The sequence below is a fragment of the Atractosteus spatula genome, chromosome 22 (assembly GCF_055471065.1).
Source record: "Atractosteus spatula isolate fAtrSpa1 chromosome 22, fAtrSpa1.hap1, whole genome shotgun sequence".
In the NCBI taxonomy this organism is placed as follows: Eukaryota; Metazoa; Chordata; class Actinopteri; order Semionotiformes; family Lepisosteidae; genus Atractosteus; species Atractosteus spatula.
In genome coordinates, this window is record NC_142727.1 from 2,238,264 (window position 1) to 2,265,295 (window position 27,032).

General features: G+C 50.3%; 1 protein-coding gene across 10 annotated transcripts; it reads left to right on the forward strand.

Moving 5' to 3' along the window:
* Positions 1-1,605: 1,605 nt before the first annotated feature.
* Positions 1,606-26,553, forward strand: znf384b (zinc finger protein 384 b). 10 transcript variants are annotated; one of them, XM_088939823.1, is made up of 14 exons: positions 1,620-1,766; positions 7,112-7,148; positions 7,321-7,388; positions 8,530-8,809; positions 10,127-10,255; positions 11,317-11,504; positions 15,034-15,110; positions 18,337-18,561; positions 20,255-20,422; positions 21,235-21,313; positions 22,145-22,303; positions 23,287-23,691; positions 24,025-24,096; positions 25,909-26,553. In XM_088939823.1, the coding sequence occupies exons 3-14, from the start codon at positions 7,323-7,325 to the stop codon at positions 25,993-25,995; spliced, it is 1,935 nt and encodes a 644-aa protein (XP_088795949.1). In that variant the 5' UTR covers positions 1,620-1,766; positions 7,112-7,148; positions 7,321-7,322; the 3' UTR covers positions 25,996-26,553. The 10 variants fall into 10 exon arrangements, with proteins under 10 accessions (XP_088795950.1, XP_088795953.1, XP_088795951.1 ...); XM_088939827.1 differs by lacking the exon at positions 20,255-20,422 and having other exon boundaries at positions 1,612-1,766; XM_088939820.1 differs by lacking the exon at positions 25,909-26,553 and having other exon boundaries at positions 24,025-24,240.
* Positions 26,554-27,032: the final 479 nt, after the last annotated feature.

Here is a 27,032-nt window from a genome sequence, read left to right on the forward strand (position 1 = left end):
AGTTGTTGTTTTTTTTTTATTAGCATTGCCTCGGCGCCTCTCGACCTTTAATAGTCTGCCCTTAACTAAAATGTCGGATGGGCTTCTCAGACGGTGAAGTTACCCGGATGTTGCCCTCACTCGGCTTTGTAAAATGGCCGCAGCTAGGTTTCCCCCCAGCAAAACAGCTGTAATTAAAATATTTTAAACGAGTGATGAGGGGCGTGTGCGTGGGGATTTCAGGAATTCGTTGAAGTTGCGTAAGTGCATCATCAAGTTACTGGGGAACCGACATCTGCGGTCTTCCGTCTGATGAGCTTTTCGCTTTTTATCCCATACAGCCGAAACCAGAAATGGTTACACCCTCAGAAGAACAAGACAGACTCCACGATAGGTTTTATTCTTAAGTCTTTATTAGCTTGGAACTTCTCCAAGTCATGGCATGGAAGAAAAATCGGCAAAGAGCTCAGAAAGACATGAAGCGACATGAACATCCGTTATTTTAAGACAGGGGCTCTCATCGATGCTCAGCAGTCTCTTTTACGGGCCCAGAAAGTTAAAAAAAACTTGTCAAACAGTTCTTTAGGATTTTACCGTCTCTGTGAAAGGCCGTTTATCATTAACGTAAAATTACAGTACCCCCATATTGTTTCTTTGGGAAAACTCATATTCACCAATATAACATTTCAATACTTCGCAGCACCAACGTAGTGTATTAGAAAATATAATGTGTATATATATAGTCACCGAGATGGAGGAAGCAAAGTAAAGAATGTAACAAAAAAAAAACAATGTAGCTAATGATATTTTCACGGCCCTTAGTTTCTGGCGCACTCTGATGACGTTTCAGCCTTTTTTTCGGCCTTAACTTCGCAAAATGGAGATTTTGATTTTCTTGCAGGAGCCCTGTGTCTGTTATTGCTGCCCACCTGCTGGTAACAAAATAACAATCTGACAAATCGGCACCGATTTGGTTAAAACAATAAAGTGTTAGGATCTTAAATATACAAAAAAGACTACAAAAGCAACATCTTCCATTAAACCGGACAGAGTACCTTGGCGCCCGCTCACATACTGCTGTACACAAGATGGGCTATCTCCCCCGCCCTTTTATTTAAACGTCAGAAATACAAAAAAGGAGACAAAATATTAAAACGGATACAGAAATAAACACACTTCACAGCCAGAGGCATTCACAATTATAAAAGCTGAAAATTAAGCTTTTTACATATTTTCATTGTACGTCTTGCCTTTTGATTCTGTAAATTTCTAAGAGAATTTAAATAAAAAAGGAATTCTACCTTAAAAGCATGAGTAGAGGGCGCAGTACTAGACCATTTACTTTTGTGGATGAAGTATTTCGCCAAAATAATTAACAGATTAAAAATAAAAACATATCCTTTATCCAAATCAGGTCTAACAAAATATAAAATGATATCAACATCTTTCAATTTAACATTTACCTTTGAATGTTTAACAATAACATTTGGCAAATCTATCCAAGACAACCTTTCGCAGCCTTTAGGTGTGTGTGTGTGATTTGACCTCACTCTCAGGAAGTGACGGAGCATCCCCCGCAGTATTCGACCTTATCTCCCGGAAGTGTGGCGTAGCGCGAGCCAGCGTCGAGCTGCCTCTGGAAAAAAAAACGAAAAAAAAAAGAAAAAAAAGTCCTCGCGCGGATCTGGGCCCCCGAACAATCCGGGGATTTTGGACCAAGTTTCTCACCGGCCCGGTTTCCTCGGCTCAAGCCGCCGCCGGGGGGAGGGAATCCGCCACCAGCTCTGGTAATTTTCCCCGTTAATTATTCTTAATTATCCTTATTTTTGACCGTTTAATTAGGAGCCGCTCCGTCTCTGTTTCCCCGGAGCCGGAAGTCTGCAGCCCCGTGCTGCCGAATGAGGCTGCGGCTCTCCTCGCGCCGGGGCTCGCGCGTCGTCGACGGTTTTTTTTTTCTATCCGTGAGTTTTTTTTCTTTTTTTTTTCTCTTTTTTTATTTTCGCGCACAGAGAGACACGGAGAGAGAGGGAGTGGGGGAGAGAGAGAGAGACAGATCATTGCCGGAAGTTTTAAAAGAACAATTGTTTGTTTTGTCTGTCTCTCTCTCTCGCAATAAAGGAGAAAGAAAATATTTGTTTTTGTTTTGTTTTTTTCCACCCCCACCCCCCCCTCCTCTCTCCCGAAAGACGTTCCGAAACAAAAAATACAAATTCACTGCGCCGTCCTTCCGACAGTGAGCGGGAAACGTCAAAATGGAATTAAATAAGGAATTACGACATTCATTATCATTATTTTCGCTGTAATTAGTGTTATTATCAGCAGTCATATTATTACTTTTCGGGTGGGGGAAGCACGGCGTGTCTAGCCCCTGAGAAATGGGAGATTTATTAGTTACCTCATTACTATTCGTGTATTTTACCCTCCTGTGCAGCCCTGCCGTGTGTGATCAATATAAGCGGAGAGGTTGTGCATTCTGTTTTTAACGTTTAATGGTGATAAACGGTGTGTCACTAAGTCTAGGCACCTAACCGGTGACCCTAATGGGCCATTTAAGACCAGTACTCGGAGCTCAGTGGGAATAACAAGTTTTGCATTGGCACAAGCATCATTTACATTCACCCACATCATCGTGGTTATCCTCTATTGATCCCCTATTGGCTGAAGGCCTCCCAAAAATAACTTCCACCAGTGGGTCTGTATTGGCATTTTTTTGCATCTGCACAGAAAAAACCCCACAGAAATATGTGCAATGGATATATTCCACATTGGTCCCCGTGTATATCTAAAAGCAGGTATACAGTGCCCCCTGAAAGGCTTGTTTGCCCCCCCCCCCTAAACCTAACATTGGGGTTTCCCTGTTGTATACACGAGAAATCGAAATTCCCATCAAACAAATGATTCTGAGCTCAGAAGGTCAGCTTCTATTTTGAGGATATGTTTTGCAGGCCCACTTAAATCTGTTTTCCACCGAAACATATGCTGCTGGGTCAGTCCCCACCCGAAAAAAATCAGGTGATCATAAGTATTGGGACACGTAAAAACCTAAAGCAAATTAAAGGAGGGAGGTGGTATTTTGTTGCAGATCCCTCGCTTGCAATAACCCCATCGAGCCCCGGTCCCACAGACGTCACCAAACTCAATAAGTTGGGGGGCATTTTTTTCTTACAAGATCCTGTTCGTATATCTATTATTTATATAGATTATGAATAATATCGGAGCCCTGCAGGGGCAGGGCACTTGCTCAGGATGGGTGTCGACCGTAAGCAGCTGAACCTGCTATATAAAACAGCCGGCCAGTATTTTAAACCCATGTAGTATTGATCTTTACCTCGTTTTTAATACTGCTTGTTCACTCAGCCTGCACATCCCATTTCTGCGGTGAAAGGTCTGCTGCACAACCTGTACTTATTCGCTCGTCCGTCACATTATATTAGTCATCACAGGGACTAGTGAGCAGGAAGGGCCGCCTCAGGTCGTGATTCTCACAAACTCTCGCCCGTAGAGAGACAGGCAATTCGCAACATTAATAGTGACCATACAGTACTTTCAGCTCAGTTTTTCGTCATGTGCACAAGTGCAATAAAATGCTTGTGTGCATGTGTGCTCCAATACACAGACATTAAGGAAATGCCAAAAACATAAACACAGAACAGCAGCAGCAACAACAACAAGTTAAATAACATACAACTTAAAAAAAAAGTCAGACAAACAGTATGAGAATAGAAAAAAACAGTGTGAGTCAGTGGTGGGGTAGAGTTCAGTGATCTGACAGCTTGTGGGAAGAAGCTGGCTCTAGATCTGGAAGTCTGTGCCTTCGTGCTCCTGTAACGCTGCCCAGAGGGCAGGGGGAGAGAAGTGAGAAACCAGGATGACTGGTATCCATAGCGATACCTTCGAGGGCTGTCAGGAGTGATTGAGAAATGAGACTCTTGTACACTGCCTGCACAGTCTGTGTGTGTGCTCTGCGCTCTGCGTGCGCTCTCTGTGCGCTCTCTGTGTGTGCTCTGTGTACCTACCTGGCTGTGCGTGTGTGTACCTGTACCTGCCTGATTGTGTGTGTATCTGTACCTGTCTGGTTGTGTGTGTGTGTGTGTGTGGACTGGGGTCTACAGTAGACCCAAGTTTAACTGACTAATATTGTGGAAGGGGTGCCGAATGTCCATTAAATCACAAAACACATTATTTCAGCATAAAAACACTTATTACATAAGAAAAATAACTTTGAATATAATATATATATATGCCTCCTGGATTATTTGATTTATTTTTGAACTATTACAACCAACACAGTCAATGAGAATGGCTCCTGTGCCTTTTTCCTGAATATGCAACCTTTTTATTTCAAGTGTCATGAATCTAGTGCAGAAGATTTGCTCGAGCGCACGAAACCCACACTTCAGGAATAGTATTGGAGCCCTGCAGGGGCAGGGCACTTGCTCAGGATGGGTGTCGACCGTAAGCAGCTGAACCTGCTATATACAATAGCCGGCCAGTATTTTAAACCCATGTAGTATTGATCTTTACCTTGTTTTTCTATTTGTGTATTTTGCAGAGCCCCTTTACTTATTTTATATATACTTTGTCTGTTATTGCGGGAATAGTCCGGTATTTCTGATTTTCACAGACGGAATTCCCCTTTGGCAGATTTTGGCTGTTAAACGGAGGGTGTGCTGTGGGTTAATCTGCTACTCGGTTCTCCCAGCCTGACGGCTCCACGCTTTCAAGACAAGTCCTGCCCTTTCTCACGGTGTTGTGTTTGAATTCCACATGTGCTTTTGGATGTGAAATTCCGGGACCTGCTTTGAGTTGTTCCAGTATTAAAAGAGCTGGAGGAATAAGATGGTTATGGTCTCCACATGTCTGAACATTGTGGATAGTTCTGCTCCTCATTTCACAAATCCATCTAATGCTCATGTGATTGAGAGTCAGTTGGGATTACTAAATAGCCAACCTGCAGCTCCTTTAGTAAATCACCTGTAATGGCTACATGGACACAGTTTTCACTGTATTCAGCATAACTGCACTACTTGTATACTGTATATTGCACACACCATGGACACATAGCAGCTCTACTCATATTGAGTTTTATTCCATTTCTATTACATCTGTTATTATGTAACCTTATTTTCATAACCTCAATTTTGTGATTTTTGTGTTTTTGTGATTTTTATGATTTCTGTGATTTCTATGATTCTTGTGATTTTTGTGAGCTCGCGGAAAAGACATTCCATTGCCAGCAACTACTGCTGCACGCTGTATTGTTGTGCATTTGAGAAATAAACTTTGATTTGATTTGATTTGATTAAGAGCCTGAAATTGTAGGTTTCCTTACAGAAAATAACATTGCCTTCTCCCAGGTGTGATATCTCTTCCAGAGTATGCATGGGACTCTTATATAAATGAAATACATTCTTTCTCCAGATGTCTCTGATCTCCACTTTTTAGTAGGTAAAGTCACAGGTCTTGCTAGCATTGTTTTGTAGCTAAAGGAATGATTTTCAATTAACTGGATCCATCATCCAATTAATGGTTGATAATGACAGATATTATATATTATAATTATAATATATCATGACACCTGAAGAAGGCTTCACAGCCAAAACTGTGTGTTTTCTCTCTTCTCTTTTCAGCATGGAATAAACCTATTACCTGTTCCTTTGCAGACTGTATTATAATTATGATGTATGTTTATAGTAGTGCAGTACAGTGGTATGGTAGTGAGCATGGCTACCTCACAGTCCTGGGGTGCTGTCTGTGTGGAGTTTGCATGTTCTCCCCATGTTCTTGTGGGTTTCCTCCCACAGTCCAGAGACATGCTGGGATGTTAATTGGCTTCTGGGAAAACTGGCCAGCGAGGGTCTGTGTCTCTGTGTGCCCTGTGATGGACTGGTGTCCCATCCAGGGTGTGCCCTGCCTTGCGCCTGTTGGTTGCTGGGATAGGCTCCGACTCCTCCATTACCCTGTCCTGAATAAAGAGGTGTAGAAAATGGATGCATGGATGTTACACATGACGTACAGCCACGTATATTATGAAAAGGCGTTTGGAAAGAGTGGTGTATGCAGGCTTCTGAAGGAACCACATGTTTATTTCATACAGCAGTCCTGATACAAATTAAATATTAGCACTTAAGTCTGTCTTAAGTTATGGCATCTGCCACATAGTCCATGATTAATCCACACTGAAGCCTCCCAGCTCATCAAGCCCTCGTTTGGCCTGGCTTCTGTATCCGATTCCACCTGGGACAGGACACCAGTCCCACACCGCTTCGCCCTGCCCAGCAGGTGGTGTTGTTGCCAGCTCACACCGCTGTGGGGAACGCGCTGAGCACACAGGTGATACAATAGCAGTGTGCCTCCTGGAGGCTGGAGCCCAGTACTACACAGCGCAACTGCACAGCTGTCACACGTGTGGTGGAAAACGATAAAGAAATCCGGACTCTCTGTGGTCATTAAAAATCCCAGGACGTTTCTCGAGAAGAGTAGGGGTGTAACCCCAGTGTCCTGGCCAAATTTCCCCCTGTGCTTTACCAATCATGGCCTCCTAATAATCCCCATCTCTGAACTGGCTTCATCACTCTGCTCTCCTCCCCACTGAGAGCTGGTGTGTGGGGAGAGGACTGGAGCATCATCCAGGTGGGGCTGCACACTGGTGGTGGTGGAGGGGATCCCCATGACCTGTAAAGCGCTTTGAGTGGAGTGTCCAGAAAAAGCGCTATATAAGTATAGAAATTATAATTATTATTATTATTATTATTATTTTATTATTATTTTATTATTATTATAGGGAAAAGTTCCAGCTGTGAGGCCATTTGGCCCATCTTGCTCGTTTGGTAGTTAATTGATTGATGCAGTGGTCTCATCCAGCTGTTTCTTGAGAGAAGCCAGGGTATCGGCTTCAACAACATGGCGGGCAGCTTGTTCCACCCTCCCGCCACTCTTTGGGCAAATGCTTTTTGCTTGTGTTTACAGCCGAAATCCAGGTTTTGACTAGAAGAGAAACAAGTTGCGTCCGGGTTTCTGCGCGCACAGAACTTCAAGTTGACTGAGCTCTGGAGTTTAAATGACTAAATTACATCCCATATCTGGGTAAATATCCCAGTAAATCCTGATACACACTTGATTTTTCTTTCAGATCCATTTGAAATAACAGCCTTCTCTCAAGTATTCAAGTACGTAAGCATTCAAGTATTTCCCTTTCCAAGTTTTTACCAGGCTAGCTGCTTTGGTCCCCAATATCTCTTCTGTTGAAATTGGACCCTGCTTGAATTCTGACCCTTCGATTGAAAGCTCTTTTTTAGAGAGAGCTCCCTTGGCGTTAACAGGTTTCTGTGTTAATTGCAGGAATGATGGAAGATTCCCATTTTAACTCCTCGTACTTCTGGTCTCCAGTTCCCGCAGTGCAAGGACAGGTAACTGTATGACTTTAATTTTGATCGTTGCTGCCGCTGCGTACACCAGCAACCACACAGCCAGCACATCTGTCTGCGGAAGGGCTCTGCAGATCTGTTTACACCCCAGCTGAGCTCTGCATTGCCGTTAAGAGAGTATCGCAGTCCTCTGCCGCTGGTCAGATTCCTTCGTGACTGGAAAGACTGGGGTACGTCAGGGCCAGGGTCGTAGCCCCCCTCGACTGTGGGTCGAACTCTTCCGGCCGCGCAAGGGATCGTGCCCTCGGTGGAGGTGTGTCTGATCGGACGCAGGTGGTTAGGCAGCACGCGGAGCGTCTGAGAGCAGGAAGAGGAGGTCGGTGGCGCGCTCGGTGCGGGAGGAAGGCCTGGGAGAGCTTGTGTTGAGACCGGAGCTCCCTGGATGGCCCACCCGTGGGAACACTGCGCACAGTCCGGGTCTGCTTGTCGCGCAGAAGGGTGCAGATCAGCGAGAGAGGCTCTCGGCTCTCAGCCGCGATTCTGGGGATCTCTTCTGTCACGCGGTCAGTTCAGTCACTGGGGCGATCGGTCCCTTCAGTTGAGCTGCTTGCTGGCTGCAGCTTTTCGATGTGTTCCTGTCGCGGTGCGGCGGTAAGAGCCCCCTCCGCTCCACAGCCTGGGGAATCCAAGTGCCTGATCCCCAGTAGCGAGAGGCCGGCGGAGATCGCCGGGCAGGAGGAGATCGCCGAGCAGGATAGGAGCTTCGAGGGCAGGAGGAGATCGCCGAGCAGGATAGGAGCTTCGAGCGCAGGAGGAGATCGCCGGACAGGATAGGAGCTTGGAGGGCAGGCGGAGATCACCAAGCAGGATAGGAGCTTCGAGGACAGGAGGAGATCGCCGGGCAGGATAGGAGCTACGAGGGCCGGCGGAGATCTCTGAGCAGGATAGGAGCTACGAGGGCCGGCGGAGATCTCTGAGCAGGATAGGAGCTACGAGGGCCGGCAGAGATCTCTGAGCAGGATAGAAGCTTCGAGGGCGGGTGGAGATTAACGACACTGCAGTGTTAATGTCCTGGGGTGTCCAGTCAGTGTGTCTGTATTAACCCCTCTCTCTCTCAGTGCAGTGTTAAAGTGCCGGAGGCTCCAGTCAGTGTCTGTATTAACTCAGTGTTGCTCTCTGTCAGATCGAGAACGCCATGTTCATCAACAAGATGAAGGAGCAGCTGGCTCCGGACAAGTCGTCCTCGTTTCCTCACGGATCCTCGGGCCACTACCCGGCGGCCGTGCTCACGGTGCCCGGGCCGGCGGTCACCATGGAGACGGCGTCGGGCGGGAGCGCCGGGCGGGGGACCAAACAGGAGGGGGGCAGCGGCCCCTCGCTCGGCGGGGCGCACCTCCACCCACCACACACCTCCCAGAACATCACGGTGGTGCCCGTGCCCTCCACTGGGATCATGACAGCAGGTAACTGCACCCCGCTGTCACAGACGCCCTCTTTTCCAGTCCAGTCTGCACCCCGATGTCACAGACGCCCCCTTTTCCAGTCCAGTCTGCACCCCGCTGTCACAGACGCCCCCTTTTCCAGTCCAGTCTGCACCCCGCTGTCACAGACGCCCTCTTTTCCAGTCCAGTCTGCACCCCGCTGTCACAGACGCCCCCTTTTCCAGTCCAGTCTGTACCCCGCTGTCACAGACGCCCCCTTTTCCAGTCCAGTCTGCACCCCGCTGTCACAGACGCCCCCTTTTCCAGTCCAGTCTGGACCCCCCTGTCACAGACGCCACCTTTTCCAGTCCAGTCTGCACCCCTCTGTCACAGACGCCCTCTTTTCCAGTCCAGTCTGCACCCCGCTGTCACAGACGCCCTCTTTTCCAGTCCAGTCTGCACCCCGCTGTCACAGACGCCCCCTTTTCCAGTCCAGTCTGCACCCCGCTGTCACAGACGCCCTCTTTTCCAGTCCAGTCTGCACCCCGCTGTCACAGACCCCCCCTTTTCCAGTCCAGTCTGTACCCCGCTGTCACAGACGCCCCCTTTTCCAGTCCAGTCTGCACCCCGCTGTCACAGACGCCCCCTTTTCCAGTCCAGTCTGGACCCCCCTGTCACAGACGCCACCTTTTCCAGTCCAGTCTGCACCCCTCTGTCACAGACGCCCCCTTTTCCAGTCCAGTCTGCACCCCCTGTCACAGACGCCCTCTTTTCCAGTCCAGTCTGCACCCCCTGTCACAGACGCCCTCTTTTCCAGTCCAGTCTGCACCCCGCTGTCACAGACGCCCCCCTTTTCCAGTCCAGTCTGCACCCCGCTGTCACAGACGCCCTCTTTTCCAGTCCAGTCTGCACCCCGCTGTCACAGACCCCCCCTTTTCCAGTCCAGTCTGTACCCCGCTGTCACAGATGCCCCCTTTTCCAGTCCAGTCTGCACCCCGCTGTCACAGACGCCCCCTTTTCCAGTCCAGTCTGGACCCCCCTGTCACAGACGCCACCTTTTCCAGTCCAGTCTGCACCCCTCTGTCACAGACGCCCCCTTTTCCAGTCCAGTCTGCACCCCCTGTCACAGACGCCCTCTTTTCCAGTCCAGTCTGCACCCCGCTGTCACAGACGCCCCCCTTTTCCAGTCCAGCTGGCGTTTTTTCTTGCTTTTTGTTAACCTCCCAAGCTGACCTCACGCCGGTTCCTCTGTGCCCCCCAGACAGGACATCGAGCTTCAGCGCTCCAGACCCCGCGCTGTCCCAGTGTGAAAAGAGTTAGCTAACGCCCCCCCGTCCCTCTTTCTCTCTCTCTCCACAGCGGGATTGGTGATCACTACCCCCCCGGGGGCCCTGGTGTCCAGCCCGCCCTCCTCCTCGCAGTCCTTCATCACGGGGCACCCCACCACGACCATGATCGTGTCCGCGCTGCACCCCCAGACCCCCAGCGGTACGCAGGACGGCAGGCGAGAGGAGGAGTGTGTGTGCGTGCGCGCGCGTGTTGCTTCGGAAGAGCCTATTCCGGACTAAAGCAAGGCCTTTTCCCGATGGGGGGCCACCTGGGCGCCCCGTTATCTGCGCCGAGCCTCCGTCGGAGAGCGGGGCCGGGCCTCACAGTGCTCGGTTCCCACTGCGGCAGTCTCTGAAGTCCGCCGCGCGCGGGTTTCTCCCGAACCCGCCAGCGCGGCGTTTAGGGTCTCGCCCACCCTCCCCAGGAAGGAGCGTTTTTCTGATCAGGTAGTTCAAGTAGGGAGCTGCGTCAGCATGCGCAGGCTGCAAAGGAGCGAGTGACAGGTTTATTCCAGGCTGAGGAGAGAAGAAAAGAAACACAACGTTTCGGCCGTGGAGCCTTCTTCAGGTGTCAGAGGTCATTATAGTGGTATACTCAGGTCGTACTGCAGGCAGAGCTGGAGCCGATAGAGACAGGCTTTCCAGAGGTGTTCTGTCAGGCGAAAGGCAGGTTCTCAATTTCCTCAGACGTGCAAGAAACACTTTAAACCGCGGTAAACAGGAAGACTTGCCAAAAGGAGCCCATATATTTGTCTTGTTTTGGGAAGAATGATTAAACATAGAAATGGACTGGTATGGGTTAAACAGGAGTCGCGGTTAAGGGCATTTGGCTGGAGCAAGCAGCCTGGATTTTTAGCAGTTTCGATCGCTAACGCGCTTTATTTTATACTTTTATAAATATTTTGTAATATTTCAGTGTTTGCCACAAGAGCACAGCAGTGTCTTCTCTCTCAGCTCTTGTAGCTTGAATTTATCTACAAGGTCATTATAGTTCTGCGAAGCTGGTCAGCCCGGGGCAGTATATGAGGGCTCTTGATGTTTCTGACAGGTGAAAGGTTGAAGTTCGCAGCGATGGGCAAACACCAGGTGATGAGATGGAACGTGGGTTCGAATCTGGACTGGGAGGGGGACCTTATGTGTGGAGTTTGCATGTTAGTGTCCACGAGCATCAGGCTGTTCGTCCTGCACCGTGTGTCCATGTGCGCTCTCCTGTCTCCCCAGACAAGCCGAAGACGGAGGAGGTGGCCCAGTCGGGCTCCGCCCAGGTTGCCATGCAGACGCCCTCCAAGCGCGGGCGGAAGAAGAAATCGGTGTTGCCGCGGGCGACGGGGGCCGTGGGGGTGGGCGGGCACAGCCTCGCGGCAGGAAGTGATGCGCTCATCCTGGCTCACCTGGCGGCCGGAGGACAGGTGACTGCTGCTCCCGAGCCAGTTATCACAAGGCTGGCCACGAGTGTCTTAATTAATTAACGAGTTCCAGGGCATAGGCGACACTGAACTAATTCAAGTGGTAAATCAGCACCGAACCCTTTGTGGATCAGTTAATCACGAGTACTTGAATTGTTTAATAAGTACAGTTTAGTTAACTAAAAAAACTGTAATCTAAGATTGCATAGTCCTGTGTTTTGGGGCCTCAGTAACTTCTATATTTCACCTCAGCTGAGCTCTTATTTAAATCGAATCTTTAACTGACCATAATGTGCTTGACTGTAGTAGAGTAGAGGAGTTTGTTGCTGTATGTACATCTACATCGGAATTCTTATTCACCCTGATCTCTCGGGACGTACACAGTACAGCACACGACACCACGCAGTGTACACAGTACACAATAAAAATAACAACAGGAACAAGTGCAGAGCGCAGAGGTGCATTGAGCTGTGAGGCACTGCACAGTTAGCTGTTGAGGATGTGCTCTGCAGCTGTTCTGGAGTCTAGAGGTCTGTGCTTTAACAGCGCTGTACCGCTGGCCAGAGCGTGGTGGGGGGACAGTTTGTCGCCGGGATGGCTGGGGTCCTGAGTGACGGAGCGGGCTTTATTCTGCGACAGCGGATGGTGTGAATCTCACCGATTGAGGGTAGATCACATCCTTGCTACGGCCCTTTGTAGTGCGTCTCTGTCATGCCTGGTAGTGTTTCAGTGGCCCATTTTGGTTGCTCTTACTGCACATGGTGCATCAAGAAGACAGGGATTGAAGAAACGTTGTAGTTCAGCTACTGATTCTTACAATGATTTAGTTTCATTATCATCATATTTTGGACAAAAGCACTACAAAACGTGACATTTTGCATTTTGGGAGTGAAAGTGTGTTCGTCCTATTTTTTGCTTGTGAGACGAAATGAAAAATGAGTCATTTAGTATCGGTCCTCTGACCTGCCTACGTGGCAGGGTCAGTTCTCATTGACTGCCGTTTGTCTTCTGGAGCTCATCTCTCTCCTCTGAGCAGGGCAATCAGAAAGGCTTCTCTCGATGAACACCTGTCCGCTCAGATCCGAGAGAGTTGATTCAGTGAACAGAAGCGGCCCAAACCATCCCAGAATGGTTAAAGGGGAATGGCTACCCAATTTTCATATTTCGGGGGTTAGAAAGAATCAGCACTGATGAGTGCATTTCAGACAACAATGAAAGTAAAAGTCACGTAGTAACTTGTAAAACCTCCAATTTACATGCCAAAATAGATTTGATTTCCAGGTCTGCACGGCGCTCTGTTTTGTGATTCAGAACGAGGCAACAAAACTTCCAGTGAGGTGAAGCGAAGTGGCCCTGTTACTCTGTAAACAAGCAGGCTTGTGAATCCCTCTCTTTTCATCCAGTAGAAATATTGCTTTTGACTTCGGGGCGGTTTAGACAAATACTACTTGTTAACTCTGCCTGCAGATCACGCTGGAACATTTCTGCGGTGAAAGGTCTGCTGCACAACCTGCACTTATTCGCCCGTCCATCACAGTACATCAGTCATTACAGGGACTAGTGAGCAGGAAGGGCTTCTTCATGTTGCGATTCTCACAGACTTTTGCCCGTAGTGAGACCAGTAGTTTGCGACTTACAGTACATTCACAAAGTTTGCAGTTTTGTGCTTCATTCAAAACTGATATTGGCTCTGTGCATTACAGTAAACCGTCGTTTAACGGACTTCGCTGTAAGACTTTTTGACAAAATGTGCAAAAGAGGAATTATATCTGTAGAATCGGAAATACTGGACTGTTTGCATATTAGCAGAGAAATGCACAAATAATAAAACAAAGTGAAAATAAATACTACATTTTTATGAAATTCAGGAATATCAGTGGTGCTTTCTAGTGGTAAGTCAATTCTTACCATAGGTGTTGTTTATGTTTCATATGCTGTAGTGAATTTTATACAGTTTTTTATTTATTTTTTATTAAAAAGGCACAGAAATAGTTTTCATTGACTGTATTGATCCCAATTGATAACAATAGGTTAAAAGATCCATTAAGCATGTATATATATGTTATTCTCATATAATATTTCATTTTGGAGCTGAAAAACATCATTTGGTGATTTTCAGCAGTGACAACACCCTTTCCCCCCATTGATCTGTTAAACCCAGGGTGTGCCGGACATGCGTTTCACAGAGTGATTGTGTGTGATTCCAGCCTTCATCTGTTGGAATAGTGATTGTGTTGTGATTTATCAAAACAGTACAGACTGGGTAAGAAAGGCTGCAAACGAAAGGGAAAAAAAGAGTTTTTCCTCCAGCCGTTTCTTAAAAAGGCCTGAAGGCCAGGCCTCAACCTCCTGTCTGGGAATCCTGTTCCATACACCCACAACTCTTCATGTACAGGACCGTTTCTGCTTCTCTGTTCCATTTCCATTTAAGATTGTTAATTTCCTTGTGATCTGCTGTCCTTGTGTCACTACTAAGTATGAATAGTCCCCTGTCCTAACACTATCTATACCCCTTCTCTACATTTTTGTTCTAGAGGAAACAAATTTAGTACAGTGAAAAATCACAGAAACCAGGTGTTGTGCTTGTTGCCCTCCTTTGAACTGAAACCCCAGTAAAAGCCCTCCAAAACTGAGCCCAGTAGTAAAAAAAACCAAGACTTTCGTTTAGCACTGCAAATCCGGAGCTCCACCTCCCTGAACTGGAATTCCACACTGCCTGTGGTAGACCACAGCGCTCCAATCGCAATTTTATTGCTTCTGCAGAATTCAGCTCGACCTGGCTTTTCGTGTAGAAGAAACCAGACTGGCCAGCTGTTGTGCCGATGGGGACACTACACTGTAAAAAGGTGCTGTCCTTTGAATGAGACGTAAAACTGAGGTCCTGACTCTCCGTGGTCGTGGCCAAATCTCCCCCTGGCCTTTACCAGTCATGGCCTCCTAATAATCCCCCTCTCTGAACTGGTGTCATCACTCTGCTCTCCTCCCCACTGAGAGCTGGTGTGTGGGGAGAGGACTGGCGCATCATCCAGGTGGGGCTGCACACTGGGGGTGGAGGGGATCCCCATGACCTGTAAAGAGCTTTGAGTGGAGTGTCCAGAAAAGAGCTCTAGAAGTGTAAGGAGTTATTGTTTATTATGATTTCTAACATGGCGGTTCATCATTTAGGCTGGCCAAGGCCCTTAGGAACGCTCAGCCGCTGAACCTTTCTCACGTTTCTCGCCTGCCGTCTGTGCTGAGAAGGCTGTTCCGGCTGCATCTGGGGTTTCAAAACCACCTGCAAAGGCCTGAGCTTCAGCACCGAGGACGTCTTTATTCCGAAACGCCGCGTGCCCGTGTTCCCTTCCCTGTCTCGCCAAGGCCGTAGAAGAGTTCGCCATCGCCCGGGGCCCTTGCATGTGTATGCCCCCCCCCCCCAATAAGAATAGCCTGAGCCCCTGCCACCAGCGAGGATCGGTTTAACACGTCGGTCTGCCTCCGCGGCCGTTTCCCGCTGGATGCTCCCGTCCACCTGACCTCTGCCCTTTGCCCACAGCACCACACGGCCGACCCCTACGACCTCTCGAACGACGAGGACGAACACGGGACGAAGGACGGCAACAAGTCCTACAGGTGAGCCGCCGCGCCGCCGCACACCTGGGATCAGATCGGGATCATGAGGGTCGAATTCCGGGATGTCCGTTAAAGGCCGGGCTCCGATTACTCCCTCGCCTGTCAGTACGTATGGAGCAAGCGAGGACTTGGCAGCTCAGCGAAGGCCTGAAATGAGATTCGATTCGAAAGAGGCCGTTTTTCTGAGATGACACCCAGGAAGACACATAAGGCTTTTCCCTTCTAGCGCTCCAAAACCAAGCAGTTTGTCGAGAAGATTTGGTATTGTGAGTACAGCTCTGGTCACTTTCTATTATTGCCGCGAATGAGCGTTTAGAAGTGATTACTGTATACAGCGTACGTGTACTATACAGAATATCCCCATGTATGGCACTTGGGCTGTTTTTGATAAGGTTATCCCTGCCTTGAATCCATTTACCCGTTTTCAAGCCGCTGTATCCAGTTCAGAGTTGCAGGGGAGCCACAGCCAATCCCAACTGGCACACAGACAACACAGACACACTCACGTCAGGGCCAGTTTTCCCAGAAGCCCATTAACCTGCCAGTGTCGTGACGTACCAGTGAGGGGGTTGGGTATAGCATAAGCTGCAGAAATACAGCCAGGGATCTGAAGGGAAACAAGTAACCCCCAAAAGACGTTTGAGAGGAAATAAGGAGGCGGCTTCTGGCCGGGGAAAAGAAGGACCGGTTGGGGAACCGAAAATATCACCACTGGGCAAAAAAAACGTTAACACTCCTCTGTGACGGTGCTCTGGCGCTAAAAGCTCTGATGATGACGACAGAATCTCTTTTTAGGAAAAGGAAATAGTTGTACGGAGGATCTGAGCGATCTGCCGCAGCGGAGCGAAGCTCGTTGAGCTGATTGGGCCCTCAACGGGCTGTTAGAGTGGACACCCGCTGGTCTGATGGACAGGCGTCCTGACCTGGTCCGCGCGGAGTGAGACGATGTCTGAGACACCGCGTGCGAATGGTGGGGTTGCCCCTAGCCGCGGCAGGACGTGACTCGGACCTGGTCTAAACGTGACAGGACCCCCCACCCCACCACACACACGCACACACACCTCTCATTGGGCGGTCCACGGACGTCTCCCAGTGCCGGGACAGGTAGCCGGACGGGAAAGACCGGCTCAAACAAGGGCAACCGCACTGCCGGCAGGGATCCATGTCTGTTCTTCCGGACCCCCTCCCTCGCCCACGCACCAAATATTGCAGGCTGGACTGGAAACTCCACTGGCACTGGCAGACTGGTAAATGGGATGTTGGCATCTCGTCGAAGCGGGCGTGAGCAAGGAGACGGGGAACCCCGAGGAGGTCCTCTGCCCCCCGGTGATCGTGGGAGGTCTACGCGATAGCTGACGGCGCTCGGCCTTTACAAGGTCCTGGAAAAAGTGCGGAGCCAACTCCCGGGGGATGGTAGCGGGAGTCGGGAGGTGTCGCGTCGAGTGCCAAACACGCTGCTGCCCGGATAAAGAGGGGGGGGGGCTTCTTTCCGGCCGATGGCTTCTGCCTCGAGGGTTGATCTCAGTGCTCCATGCACTGGCACAAACACTGCAGCGCTCCCTACGGGAATCAACAACAGCGCCGTCGCTCTCCCAGTGACCGCGAGTCCTCTCACCCAGGGTCGTGGCTTTGCTGTCGCTAGCGCGGGCGGGTTCTGTCCGGTTGGGTCAGGGTGGGAGCAGACCCGGGTGGTCATTCGGGCAAAACCGCTGGGAGTGACCTTCTGACAAGTCTGAGACGCCACCGCTAGGGCTCCGTGCGTTTCCAGAGCCAGACGGCATCATGGGAGCTGTTTCGGCTGGGGGGGGGGGGGGAGGATAACTCCCATTCCTTCTCGCTTTTCCTGGAATCGTCAGGTACGGCCTCGAGCCCGGCCACTCCCATCTCAGCGCGGAAAAGCTACCTTAACTAGCCTCCCTCCGAGAGCCTTGCCTCAGGGCGCCGGGAGGGGACTGTCCTGACTGGTCAGAGGGAACCTGGGTTCTGACCCAGCCTGCCCTCGGAGGTTCAGGGCTGCGGTCGCTGGATGACCCGTCCCAGACTGGACCAGTCGCTGGCCTCAGATTTCTGAGCCCAGCGGACATCTGACCCTGGCCGTGTCACTCGCCCTTTCCTTGACTTTGCAGTTTTGAAGGATGATTTGGGGTCTTTTTGCAATGCTGTTTCAGCTGTTGTAAGTGACTGTTGAAGTGTCTTGAAGAATCCCGATACAGCGGGTAACACCTGGCTATTCCCAACGTATCCAGTTCTCGGGAGCTTCAAAACCAGGAGCTGTCTGCCGAGATGGAGGGGTGTGAGATGCAGTGATCAAAGCAAACTTGTTAACTTCGGTTTGCCGGAGTTAATTCAGTTCTGGGTAAATGAGTAAGTGTCAATTGAGAGAGGAGGAACACAGCATAAAAACAGCACGTATGGACAGGAGAGGAGGAACACACAGGATGAGACAGAGGGAAAGCTCCAGGTTCAAGGTTCGAGGTTCGAGTTGGGTATTTGAACCTTGTTAAGAGAGTTTTCTACTCTGTTATTGTCAGAAACTTTGAATTCTTGTACAGAGAATCCCCCAGTTAAAAAATGACCTCTCCTTATTAGTGGGTGTGTTTTAGGATAGGGAGATAGGTTCCCACTCATTTTGTAGCATCTGGATTTTGCAGAGAGAGAGAGAGATTTAACAGATGGTCGTATTCCGTTTAGGTGATACATAAGTGTCGAATACTTGCTAGCAGTCTGGGGTTTCCTGGGTGGTTAGGACATAGATCACTGAAAAGCCTTATTAAGGAATTTTTACAAAGTGTATCTTGCGTATTGTATGTTGATGTTTAGTGTTTGTATTGCCATTGTCAATAAATATGTGTTTAACCTAATGCGCCTGAATTATTACTCTTTTCACCAAAGCTGTGCCAGGTAGCACAGAACTCCTGTCCCTCTAATTATACCAACCGCACAAGCACAGTCGGCAAAAATCATCTACAAGCAGGGGGTTATGACTAGTGATTTAGAAATGACTGATGTATCCTCTCATCTATTTCTGATGCTCTCTAGTTTCTTAACCCCCGGTTTGTGACAATATAATCTGAAGATATTCTGTAGTTGGAGAAGAAATGCTGTCAGGCGCGCTAAGGGGCACACTTTCCATGTCTTTCTCTCCGGCCGGTGGTAACAGTCAGGGTTTGTGTCCATGCCGGTGTCCCGTTAATCCCCAATTCCTGTCCTCGGCCCTCTCTTTCAGGTGCCGGATGTGCGCCGTGACGTTTTTCTCCAAATCGGACATGCAGATCCACGCCAAGTCGCACACAGAAGCCAAGCCCCACAAGTGCCCGCACTGCTCCAAATCCTTCGCCAACTCCAGCTACCTGGCCCAGCACATCCGCATCCACAGTGGGGCCAAGCCCTACACCTGCTCCTACTGCCAGAAAACATTCAGACAGCTCAGCCACTTACAGCAGCACACACGGTACTTTGTACTCCTCTCTGACGCCTGTCTAGCTGTCCCTGTCTTCTCTCTTTCTCTGGTTTTTGGGATGTCTGCCGGGCTGCTGATAACCCCCGGGGCAGGTGAGCCATGGGAAGCGATGACCTCATTGTTGAAAAGCATTATGGGGCACGCACGCACGCTCTGGGCCTCTCATGGCTCCTGCTCCTTCAGAAAGTCCTTCGTCTGTCTCCTCCCTGTCTCTTGCTCAGCCTCTTTCTTTCTGCCCGCGGGCCCACGACGTTGCCCACAATCCTGTGGCGCGGCACATGGTGGGGATCTGGCGAAAAGGATCATGGGAATTGTCGTTTCTTTCCTCTCCTCCTACGCCTTGTACCTGCAACCCCTGCCACCACCACGTCAACCAGCCCAGTCACTCACTGCTCCACAAAGCAGGCTGTTCCCCTCTCCCCTCTCCGCTCCACCTCCTGCGATCATTCACAGCGACACGACACAGCCGGCGAGCACCCTGCCGCAGAGAGAAAGAGGTGTAACGCAGAAATGGGAAAATTTGCCAATCTCTCTCTGTACATCTGTCCTGCCTTCCATCACAATTTCTCTTCCCCCTCTCCCTCCACCCCCCCCCCCCCGCCTGACTCGCCCCCTGTCTCTCTCTCAGGCCAGTTTACTCTGTGTCGATCTCTGTATTTGACTCCGACAGCCCAACGCTGTCTCCCCTAGTCTAGACTTAGAGCTGAAAGGCTCCTTCAGTAGACACACACATCGCTCGTCGGGCAAGAAGGCTGTCCGGTGGCCACTAATCGTTAGTCCCGTGGGGATTGGATTCAGGTCGCCTCAGTCCTGAAAGGGATTCGGCCGAACATTAAGCTGAAATCACTCGGATCTGCCGGGGAAGTCGGGGAAACGTGGGGCAGCGTGCGAGGACGAAGCTGCATCGCGTTGGGAACAGGGAGTAGGAGGGCAGGAGGCTCTCCTTCGCTCAGAGAGCGAGGGTGATGGCGGAGCGGGGCGTCCTCTTCCCGCTGGGAACGCCCCGTCCCTGGGACACCCGAGGCGGGAGCTGGGGGGGGGGGGGGGGGCGGTCTTCGTCCGATTCGTCTTCGTCTCTGACTCGGTTCCGGGCGCAGGCACCCTTGGGTGCTCAGTAGCCAGCGTGTGTGGGGCTGTGAGTGAGCGAGCGCGCGCACATGGCCGGTCTGCCACCTTGCTTCTGTCGCGAGATCTAGTGTGGCTGTGTCTTCGGGGCACTCTGCACTCGTATTGACGAGAGGAAATGGGGCTGCTGTCTTCCTTTCAGAGGCTGTGACCCACACGGCTCTTAGTAGGCGGTGTGGCGGTCTCTTCGAGGCCTCGACAGATTCTCCCAGCGCGGTCGTGTCTTTGAACAGTAAAACGCAGCGATCTTCTAGTTCAGAAGCAGTAGGCTCCTGCCTTGCCTCCCACACTCGCACCCCCCTCTAGCCTGTGTCTACACCGCCAGCTCTTCCTGGGGCCCCGAGGGAAGAGAGCGGGGGCGCGGGCTCAGCTGTGGAGTGCTCAGGTTTCTGGTTCAGCCGATGTTGCGGTGGAGTAAACTGGCTTGTGTGATGTGAACCGGGTATTTATACCTTTCTCTCTCTTTCCCTTTCTCCCCCCTCCCCCTCCCCCTCTCCCCCCCCCCCCCACCCCTCCCTCCCTCTCTATCGCTCCCCCTTCCCCCTCTCCGTCCCCGTAGAAACCACACAGAAGCCAAGCCCCACAAGTGCCCGCACTGCTCCAAATCCTTCGCCAACTCCAGCTACCTGGCCCAGCACATCCGCATCCACAGTGGGGCCAAGCCCTACACCTGCTCCTACTGCCAGAAAACATTCAGACAGCTCAGCCACTTACAGCAGCACAACAGGTAACCCCCAATTTATTGTGCACACACCTACCACCCCCCACCCCACCCCACCCCACCCCACTCCCTTTCCCTCCCTGCTTCTCTGCGTCTTTGCTTGCTTTTCTCTCTCTTTTCACAAGACTGTGCTTCCCATGGTCCTTTGGGGGAGGTGAGCTCTGGCAAACGGGGTCATGGGAATTGTAGTTTGTTCCCCCCCCACCCCTGGTCCAAAGGGCGCCAAAATGCTCAGGTCAGTCAGCCACACACGATCCCGCCTTCTTCTACGCGCATCTCTCTCGCTCAGGTGTTTCCTCCTTCCTTCTTCCTCCCCCTCCGTCATCATTCTGCTCACTGAACTATTCCGTGGACTACATTGCCCATGATGCTCGGGGGCAGGTGGGTGCCGGCAGTCGTTTTATAATAAGATGACAAGGATCCTGGGAGAATGTGGTTTATGTCCAGACAGCACTCTACATTGATTACCATACACCGAAACAGCCAGCGTTTGATGACGCCCCTTTCCCTCCTTCCCTTTCTCTCTCCACCCATCTCTTTTTATTGTTTCTTCGTTCTCTATTTTCCGTTGTGAAGACATTTTGCAAAAAAGTAACCAGCTTCCCTGTGGTCCTCTGCAGAATCCCCAGCATCTGCTCTTCTGAGCTTTCTGATGGATATCTGCTGGATTTTCCTTCGTCATAACTTGTCTTCCACAGTCGGTGAACTACATATCCGGGGGTTTCCCTGGGGCTGGGAGTCAGGTGTTGCAGATGGCAGTGCAGACGAAAGAGGTGATGGGAGCTGTAGTCTTAATCTGTCTCTCTCTCGCTCTCTAGGATTCACACTGGCGACCGGCCCTATAAGTGTGCTCACCCTGGCTGTGAGAAGGCCTTCACCCAGCTTTCCAATCTGCAGGTACAGTAAAAGAACCGAAATAATACTATGCACTATGTGAACACTCAAAGCATCCTGAATAATACAGCACAGTGTGTGACACATAATCCCATCCTGAATACAACTGTACAGTGTGTGAAGTATAATCCCATACTGAATACAACTGTACAGTGTGTGAAGACTCATATCCTTCTGAATAATATAGTACAGTTTGTGAAGTATAATACTATCCTGAAAAATATAGTACAGTGTGTAAAAAGCCAGACTACTGAATAATACTGTACAATGTGTGAAGACCCATACCATACTGAATAATACAGGGCAGTATGTGACGTATAATATCATCCGGAATAATACAGTGCATTGTGTGAAGTCTAATCCTATACTGAATACTACTGTACAGTGTGTGAAGTATAATACCACACTGAGACATGCTGTACAGTGTGTGAAATATACCATCCTGAATAATAGATTATTGTGTGAAGTATAATACCATACTGAGTAATACTGTACAATATATATACAGTGTTCCGAATAACATATTACACTTTTACTAAAATTAATATAGAACTGAATACAATACAATGACACGTAGAATGTATTACAGTCCTTTTGAAGAATATAAACAGAAAGCTACAGAACTTTTTTAGTATATAGAATGATAAAGTACAGCTCAATGCTCAGTAAGCTGTTGAAGTCTTATGCTAGAAGATAAGACATTAAAGAAATGCAGATCTGAATAAAGCAGTCCAGCACCTTAAAATAGTGAGTCGCTCACGAGAGCAAACCAGACTGCGTGTGTGGTCTTCCAAGAGCGCTGATGTCTGCCTCCCTCCTCCCCCCCTCTGGCAGTCTCACCGCCGGCAGCACAACAAGGACAAGCCCTACAAGTGTCACAACTGCCACCGCGCCTACACCGACTCGGCCAGCCTGGAGGTGCACCTGAGCACCCACACCGTCAAGCACGCCAAGGTCTACTCCTGCGGCATGTGCAACCGCGCCTACACCTCGGTGAGACACCGGCCTGTGTGTCCCTGTGTCCCTGTGTCCATGAGACTGGGTGTCTGATACCGAGTGAGTCTGCACCTGGCTGAGACACTGTCTCCTGTGTGTCCCTGTGTCCATGAGACTGGGTGTCTGATACCGAGTGAGTCTGCACCTGGCTGAGACACTGTCTCCTGTGTGTCCCTGTGTCCATGAGACTGGGTGTCTGATACTGAGTGAGTCTGCACCTCGCTGAGACACTGTCTCCTGTGTGTCCCTGTGTCAGTTAGACTGGGTGTCTGATACTGAGTGAGTCTGCACCTCGCTGAGACACTGTCTCCTGTGTGTCCCTGTGTCCATGAGACTGGGTGTCTGATACTGAGTGAGTCTGCACCTCGCTGAGACACTGTCTCCTGTGTGTCCCTGTGTCAGTTAGACTGGGTGTCTGATACTGAGTGAGTCTGCACCTCGCTGAGACACTGTCTCCTGTGTGTCCCTGTGTCCGTTAGACTGGGTGTCTGATACTGCATGAGTCTGCACCTCGCTGAGACACTGTCTCCTGTGTGTCCCTGTGTCAGTTAGACTGGGTGTCTGATACTGAGTGAGTCTGCACCTCGCTGAGACACTGTCTCCTGTGTGTCCCTGTGTTAGTTAGACTGGGTGTCTGATACTGCATGAGTCTGCACCTCGAGAGGCTGTAGTGATTTTTACAGCTGTGTAGTTTCCTCCTGAGTGACGTATTGCTCAAGGTTACGTATGACAAGACTGGACCCCACCTCAGTTAGAGCAGTTATAACTGTCCAGAGCCCTGACGTCTCCACCACCACCCCCACACTCCCCGCTATCGCCTGACCAAGGAGCGTCCCGAAGAGCCGACACGCTCCAGCGCAAGTCCTCTGAGAGAGCCGGGCGTCCCGGGAGCGCTTCGACTTCGTTCAGCACTCGCAGCGTGCGGCGGAGCCCGGGCAATTGCGGTATCCCCCCCCAACTCTTCTCTCTCTGCGTCTCAGGAGACCTACTTGATGAAGCACATGAGGAAACACAACCCGGACCCCCTGAGCGCGGCCGCCGCGGCCGCCGCCGTGGCCCAGAGCGCCCACTCGCAGCAGCAGCAGCAGCAGCAGCAGCAGCAACAACAGCAGCAGCAGCAGCAGCAGCAGCAGGCGGCTCAGAGCCAGGCCGGGCAAGCAGGGGGCGGCGCGGCCGGGGGAGGGGGGCAGACCCAGAACCAGGGCCCCAACGCCTCCACGCCCTACCACCCGGGGCCCGGCCAGTCCGACGGGGTGCCCTGCCCCTTTGACCTGCACCAGTACAAAACGGTGGCGGCTGGAGAGATCCAGTACAAGCCCGTCAGTGTCGGCGACCTGCCCACACACAAAGACCTCTGTCTCACGGTCTCCACGTCTGCCATACAGGTGGAGCATCTGAACTCCTAAACCGAGTGGGCGGTGGGGGGTGGGGTGGGGGCGGGGCGGGGGTGGGGTCTGGGCGGGGCATTTGGGGAGTGGGAGGGGTCAGAAGAAGAGAGGCAAGACTGTGGCGAAACACCCAAACGAAGAAGGCAGGAAGATTAGGAGCGAGGATACGCAGGAAGGAGTCGGAGAGAGCGAGGAATCTGGAAAGCAAGGTACCAGGAGGGAGAAAAGAGTGATGACAATAACTCTCTTGTAGACTCTACTCATCTGTAGATGAATCATAACATTGTTCTTACTGTTATTAATCTTTTTTTTTTTCTCTGAATGTTTTAGTTACGTCAGACCTCCAGGTTGTGGGAGGGTGGAAGGAGTGGCGAGGGAGGGGAGGCAGGCAGGCAGGCAGAGGTACAGGAGAGTGGGGAGGGGGGGAGAAGGGAGATCTGGTGTCAGCTGAGCGGTGTGACTGAAGGTCTCTCCTTTCGCTCTGATCGGGGATCTCAAAAACATCTGACTTCCTCATGAATTCAACTAAATAAACATTTTGTTTACATGCGGCCATTCATGTCTGACCTTTATCCTGTCATCGCTCTCTTGTGCTCAGTTGTTTTTACACACTCTTCTGCTTTACGATGGGGCTGCTGTGCTTCACCTCACTGTCTCTGTGTCACCAGGTTCACTCTCCTGAACCACTGTCACTGTGTTTCACGCAGTTCACTCTCCTGAACCACTGTTGCTGTGTTTCACCCAGTTCACTCTCCTGAACCACTGTCACTGTGTTTCACGCAGTTCACTCTCCTGAACCACTGTCACTGTGTTTCACCCAGTTTACTTTCCTGAACCACTGTCGCTGTGTTTCACCCAGCTCACTCTCCTGAACCACTGTTGCTGTTTCACCAGTTCACTCTCCTGAAACACTGTCACTGTGTCACCAGATTCACTCTCCTGAACCACTGTCACTGTTTCACCAGGTTCACTCTCCTGAACCACTGTCACTGTTTCACCAGGTTCACTCTCCTGAACCACTGTCACTGTTTCACCAGGTTCACTCTCCTAGACCACTGTCGCTGCGTTTCACCAGATTAACTCTCCTGAACCACTGTCACTGTGTCACCAGGTTCACTCTCCTGAACCACTGTCGCTGTGTTTCACCAGATTCACTCTCCTGAACCACTGTCACTGTGTCACCAGGTTCACTCTCCTGAACCACTGTCGCTGTGTTTCACCAGGTTCACTCTCCTGAACCACTGTTGCTGTGTCACCAGGTTCACTCTCCCGTACCACTGTCGCTGTGTCACCAGGATCACTCTCCTGAGCCACTGTCACTGTTTCACCAGGATCACTCTCCTAGACCACTGTCACTGTTTCACCAGATTCAGTCTCCTGAACCACTGTCGCTGTGTTTCACCAGGTTCACTCTCCTGAACCACTGTCGCTGTGTTTCACCAGGTTCACTCTCCTGAACCACTGTCGCTGTGTCACCAGGATCACTCCCCTGCACCAGTGTCGCTATGTGTCACCAGATTCGCTCTCCTGCAAGCCTGTCACTGTGCTTCGCTTCAGCGCTCTCACTGTGCTTCACTAAACTCCTGCCGCTCTCTACCTCACTGCCACAGATCCAGCACCTCACCGCCTCGTTCTGGCCTGGGTACTGCAGTTTACTGCAGTAGGCCACAGTAATCCAGTCAAGGAGGGCTTCAGTCACACTGAGTGGGGACTTGGGGGGCGGGGTTGGCTCTATATTTGTCCCTTTTTATTTCTTTTTTGTATTCTTCCAACTCTTCCCAACGTACAACAGTGTTTCTGTAATAACACTGATAATAAGATCAGTAATAATAGTAGTGATAGCAAATGACGGAATATAGGAGGGAGCGAGAGAGTTGCTCCCCTCCCTCTGTGACGCCAAAACAGATCAGAACCATTGTTCTCCGAGTCAAAAGAGGTGATTTTGAGGCACCACTCAGACTGACAGTTACAGAGTTGCTGACAGGCTGAGTTGTGACCGTAGACTTGTTTACACAGGCAATACTGTAAGAAACCATCATCATTATTGTTAGTTGTAGTTATTATCAGTGGCCACGGTTATAATCTCTTGTAAGATATTAAAAAAAGGGAAGATTTTTTTTTCTTTTATCTCCGTGCTTCAGAACAAAACAAAAAAAGCAATGTAAAAATATATATATATAAAAATATTAATAAAAATAAAATCATGTATTTCAGCACCAGCCAAACCGAATGTCAGACTCCACCCTCAGATCAGACTGGGGAAGAGGGGAGTCAGGATTGGGCCAGTATGGACAGCACTAGGAGAGAAGAGAGTTCTGATTGGTCCGGTAGAGATGGCATCGGAAGAGAGGCGAGTTCTGATTGGTCCAGTAGAGACGGCATCAGGAGAGAGGAGAGTTCTGATTGGTCCAGTAGAAACGGCGTCAGGAAAGAGGAGAGTTCTGATTGGTCTGGTAGAGACGGCATCAGGAGACAGGAGAGAGCTGACTGGTGCAGAGGAGACAGCACTAGTATTCTGGGAGGGGATTTGTCTGCTAAGAACTAGGAGAGAGGCGATGCGCTTGGTCCGGTAATGACTAGGTGAGAGGGGCATTACGACTGGTCGAAAAGATAGGACCTGGAGAGAGCTGAGTGGTGATTGGTCCATCAAGAGCCGCAACGGCAGAAAGGAGAGTTGTGATTGGCTGGTACTTGTTTAGTATATCACATTGTATTCCATTATGTCTCTTTATGCATAACAACAGTTCTCAATATTACTATTATTATTATGATGATGATGCTCTCAATACTGTATAGACTTACAAATACACACATTAAGGAAGCTGTGTTTCTTGTTACAAAATAAAAATTAAGAAAGAAGTTTGTCTGGTCTCTTGTCATCTGCAGGGGTCAGAGATCTCACTCAGTCAGCTCGGACTCAGATTGTCCCCTAAACCCCCCCCCCCCATCTCTCTTTTTGGATTATCTTAGGGTAAAAATCGTTGAAAAAGAGAATCGTTGGTTCCCCACGCCTAGAGTGACTGAGCACCAGAAACTGACCCCTCTGTTCACCAGTGCTTCTTGAAGGGGAGTCCAGAGCTCTCGCTGCCCCTGGATTGCGAGCTGATCCCTGGATACTCCCCTGTAACCTTCAACCTTCCAACGTTCAAGCTCGGCACTGAAGAGCTGACCCTCCTCAGAGCTGTCAGGCCAGCGAAAAACATGAGAAAGGCCGCAAAGGAGAGGCTATTTCCTAAAAGAAACCAGGAGATTGGCTGCAGCAACAAGGCTGGACGGCTTGTTCCACCCTCCCACCACCCTTAGTGTGAAGAGATGCCTCCTGTTCTTAGTTCAACATG

Excerpts from the sequence above, each read along its gene's own strand:
- znf384b (XM_088939820.1), top strand. The coding sequence starts at position 7,323 with ATGATGGAAGATTCCCATTTTAACTCCTCGTACTTCTGGTCTCCAGTT. Across the intron at positions 7,389-8,529 it reads TTCCCGCAGTGCAAGGACAG|ATCGAGAACGCCATGTTCAT; the intron begins GTAACTGTATGA and ends GCTCTCTGTCAG. Across the intron at positions 20,423-21,234 it reads CACTTACAGCAGCACAACAG|GATTCACACTGGCGACCGGC; the intron begins GTAACCCCCAAT and ends CTCGCTCTCTAG.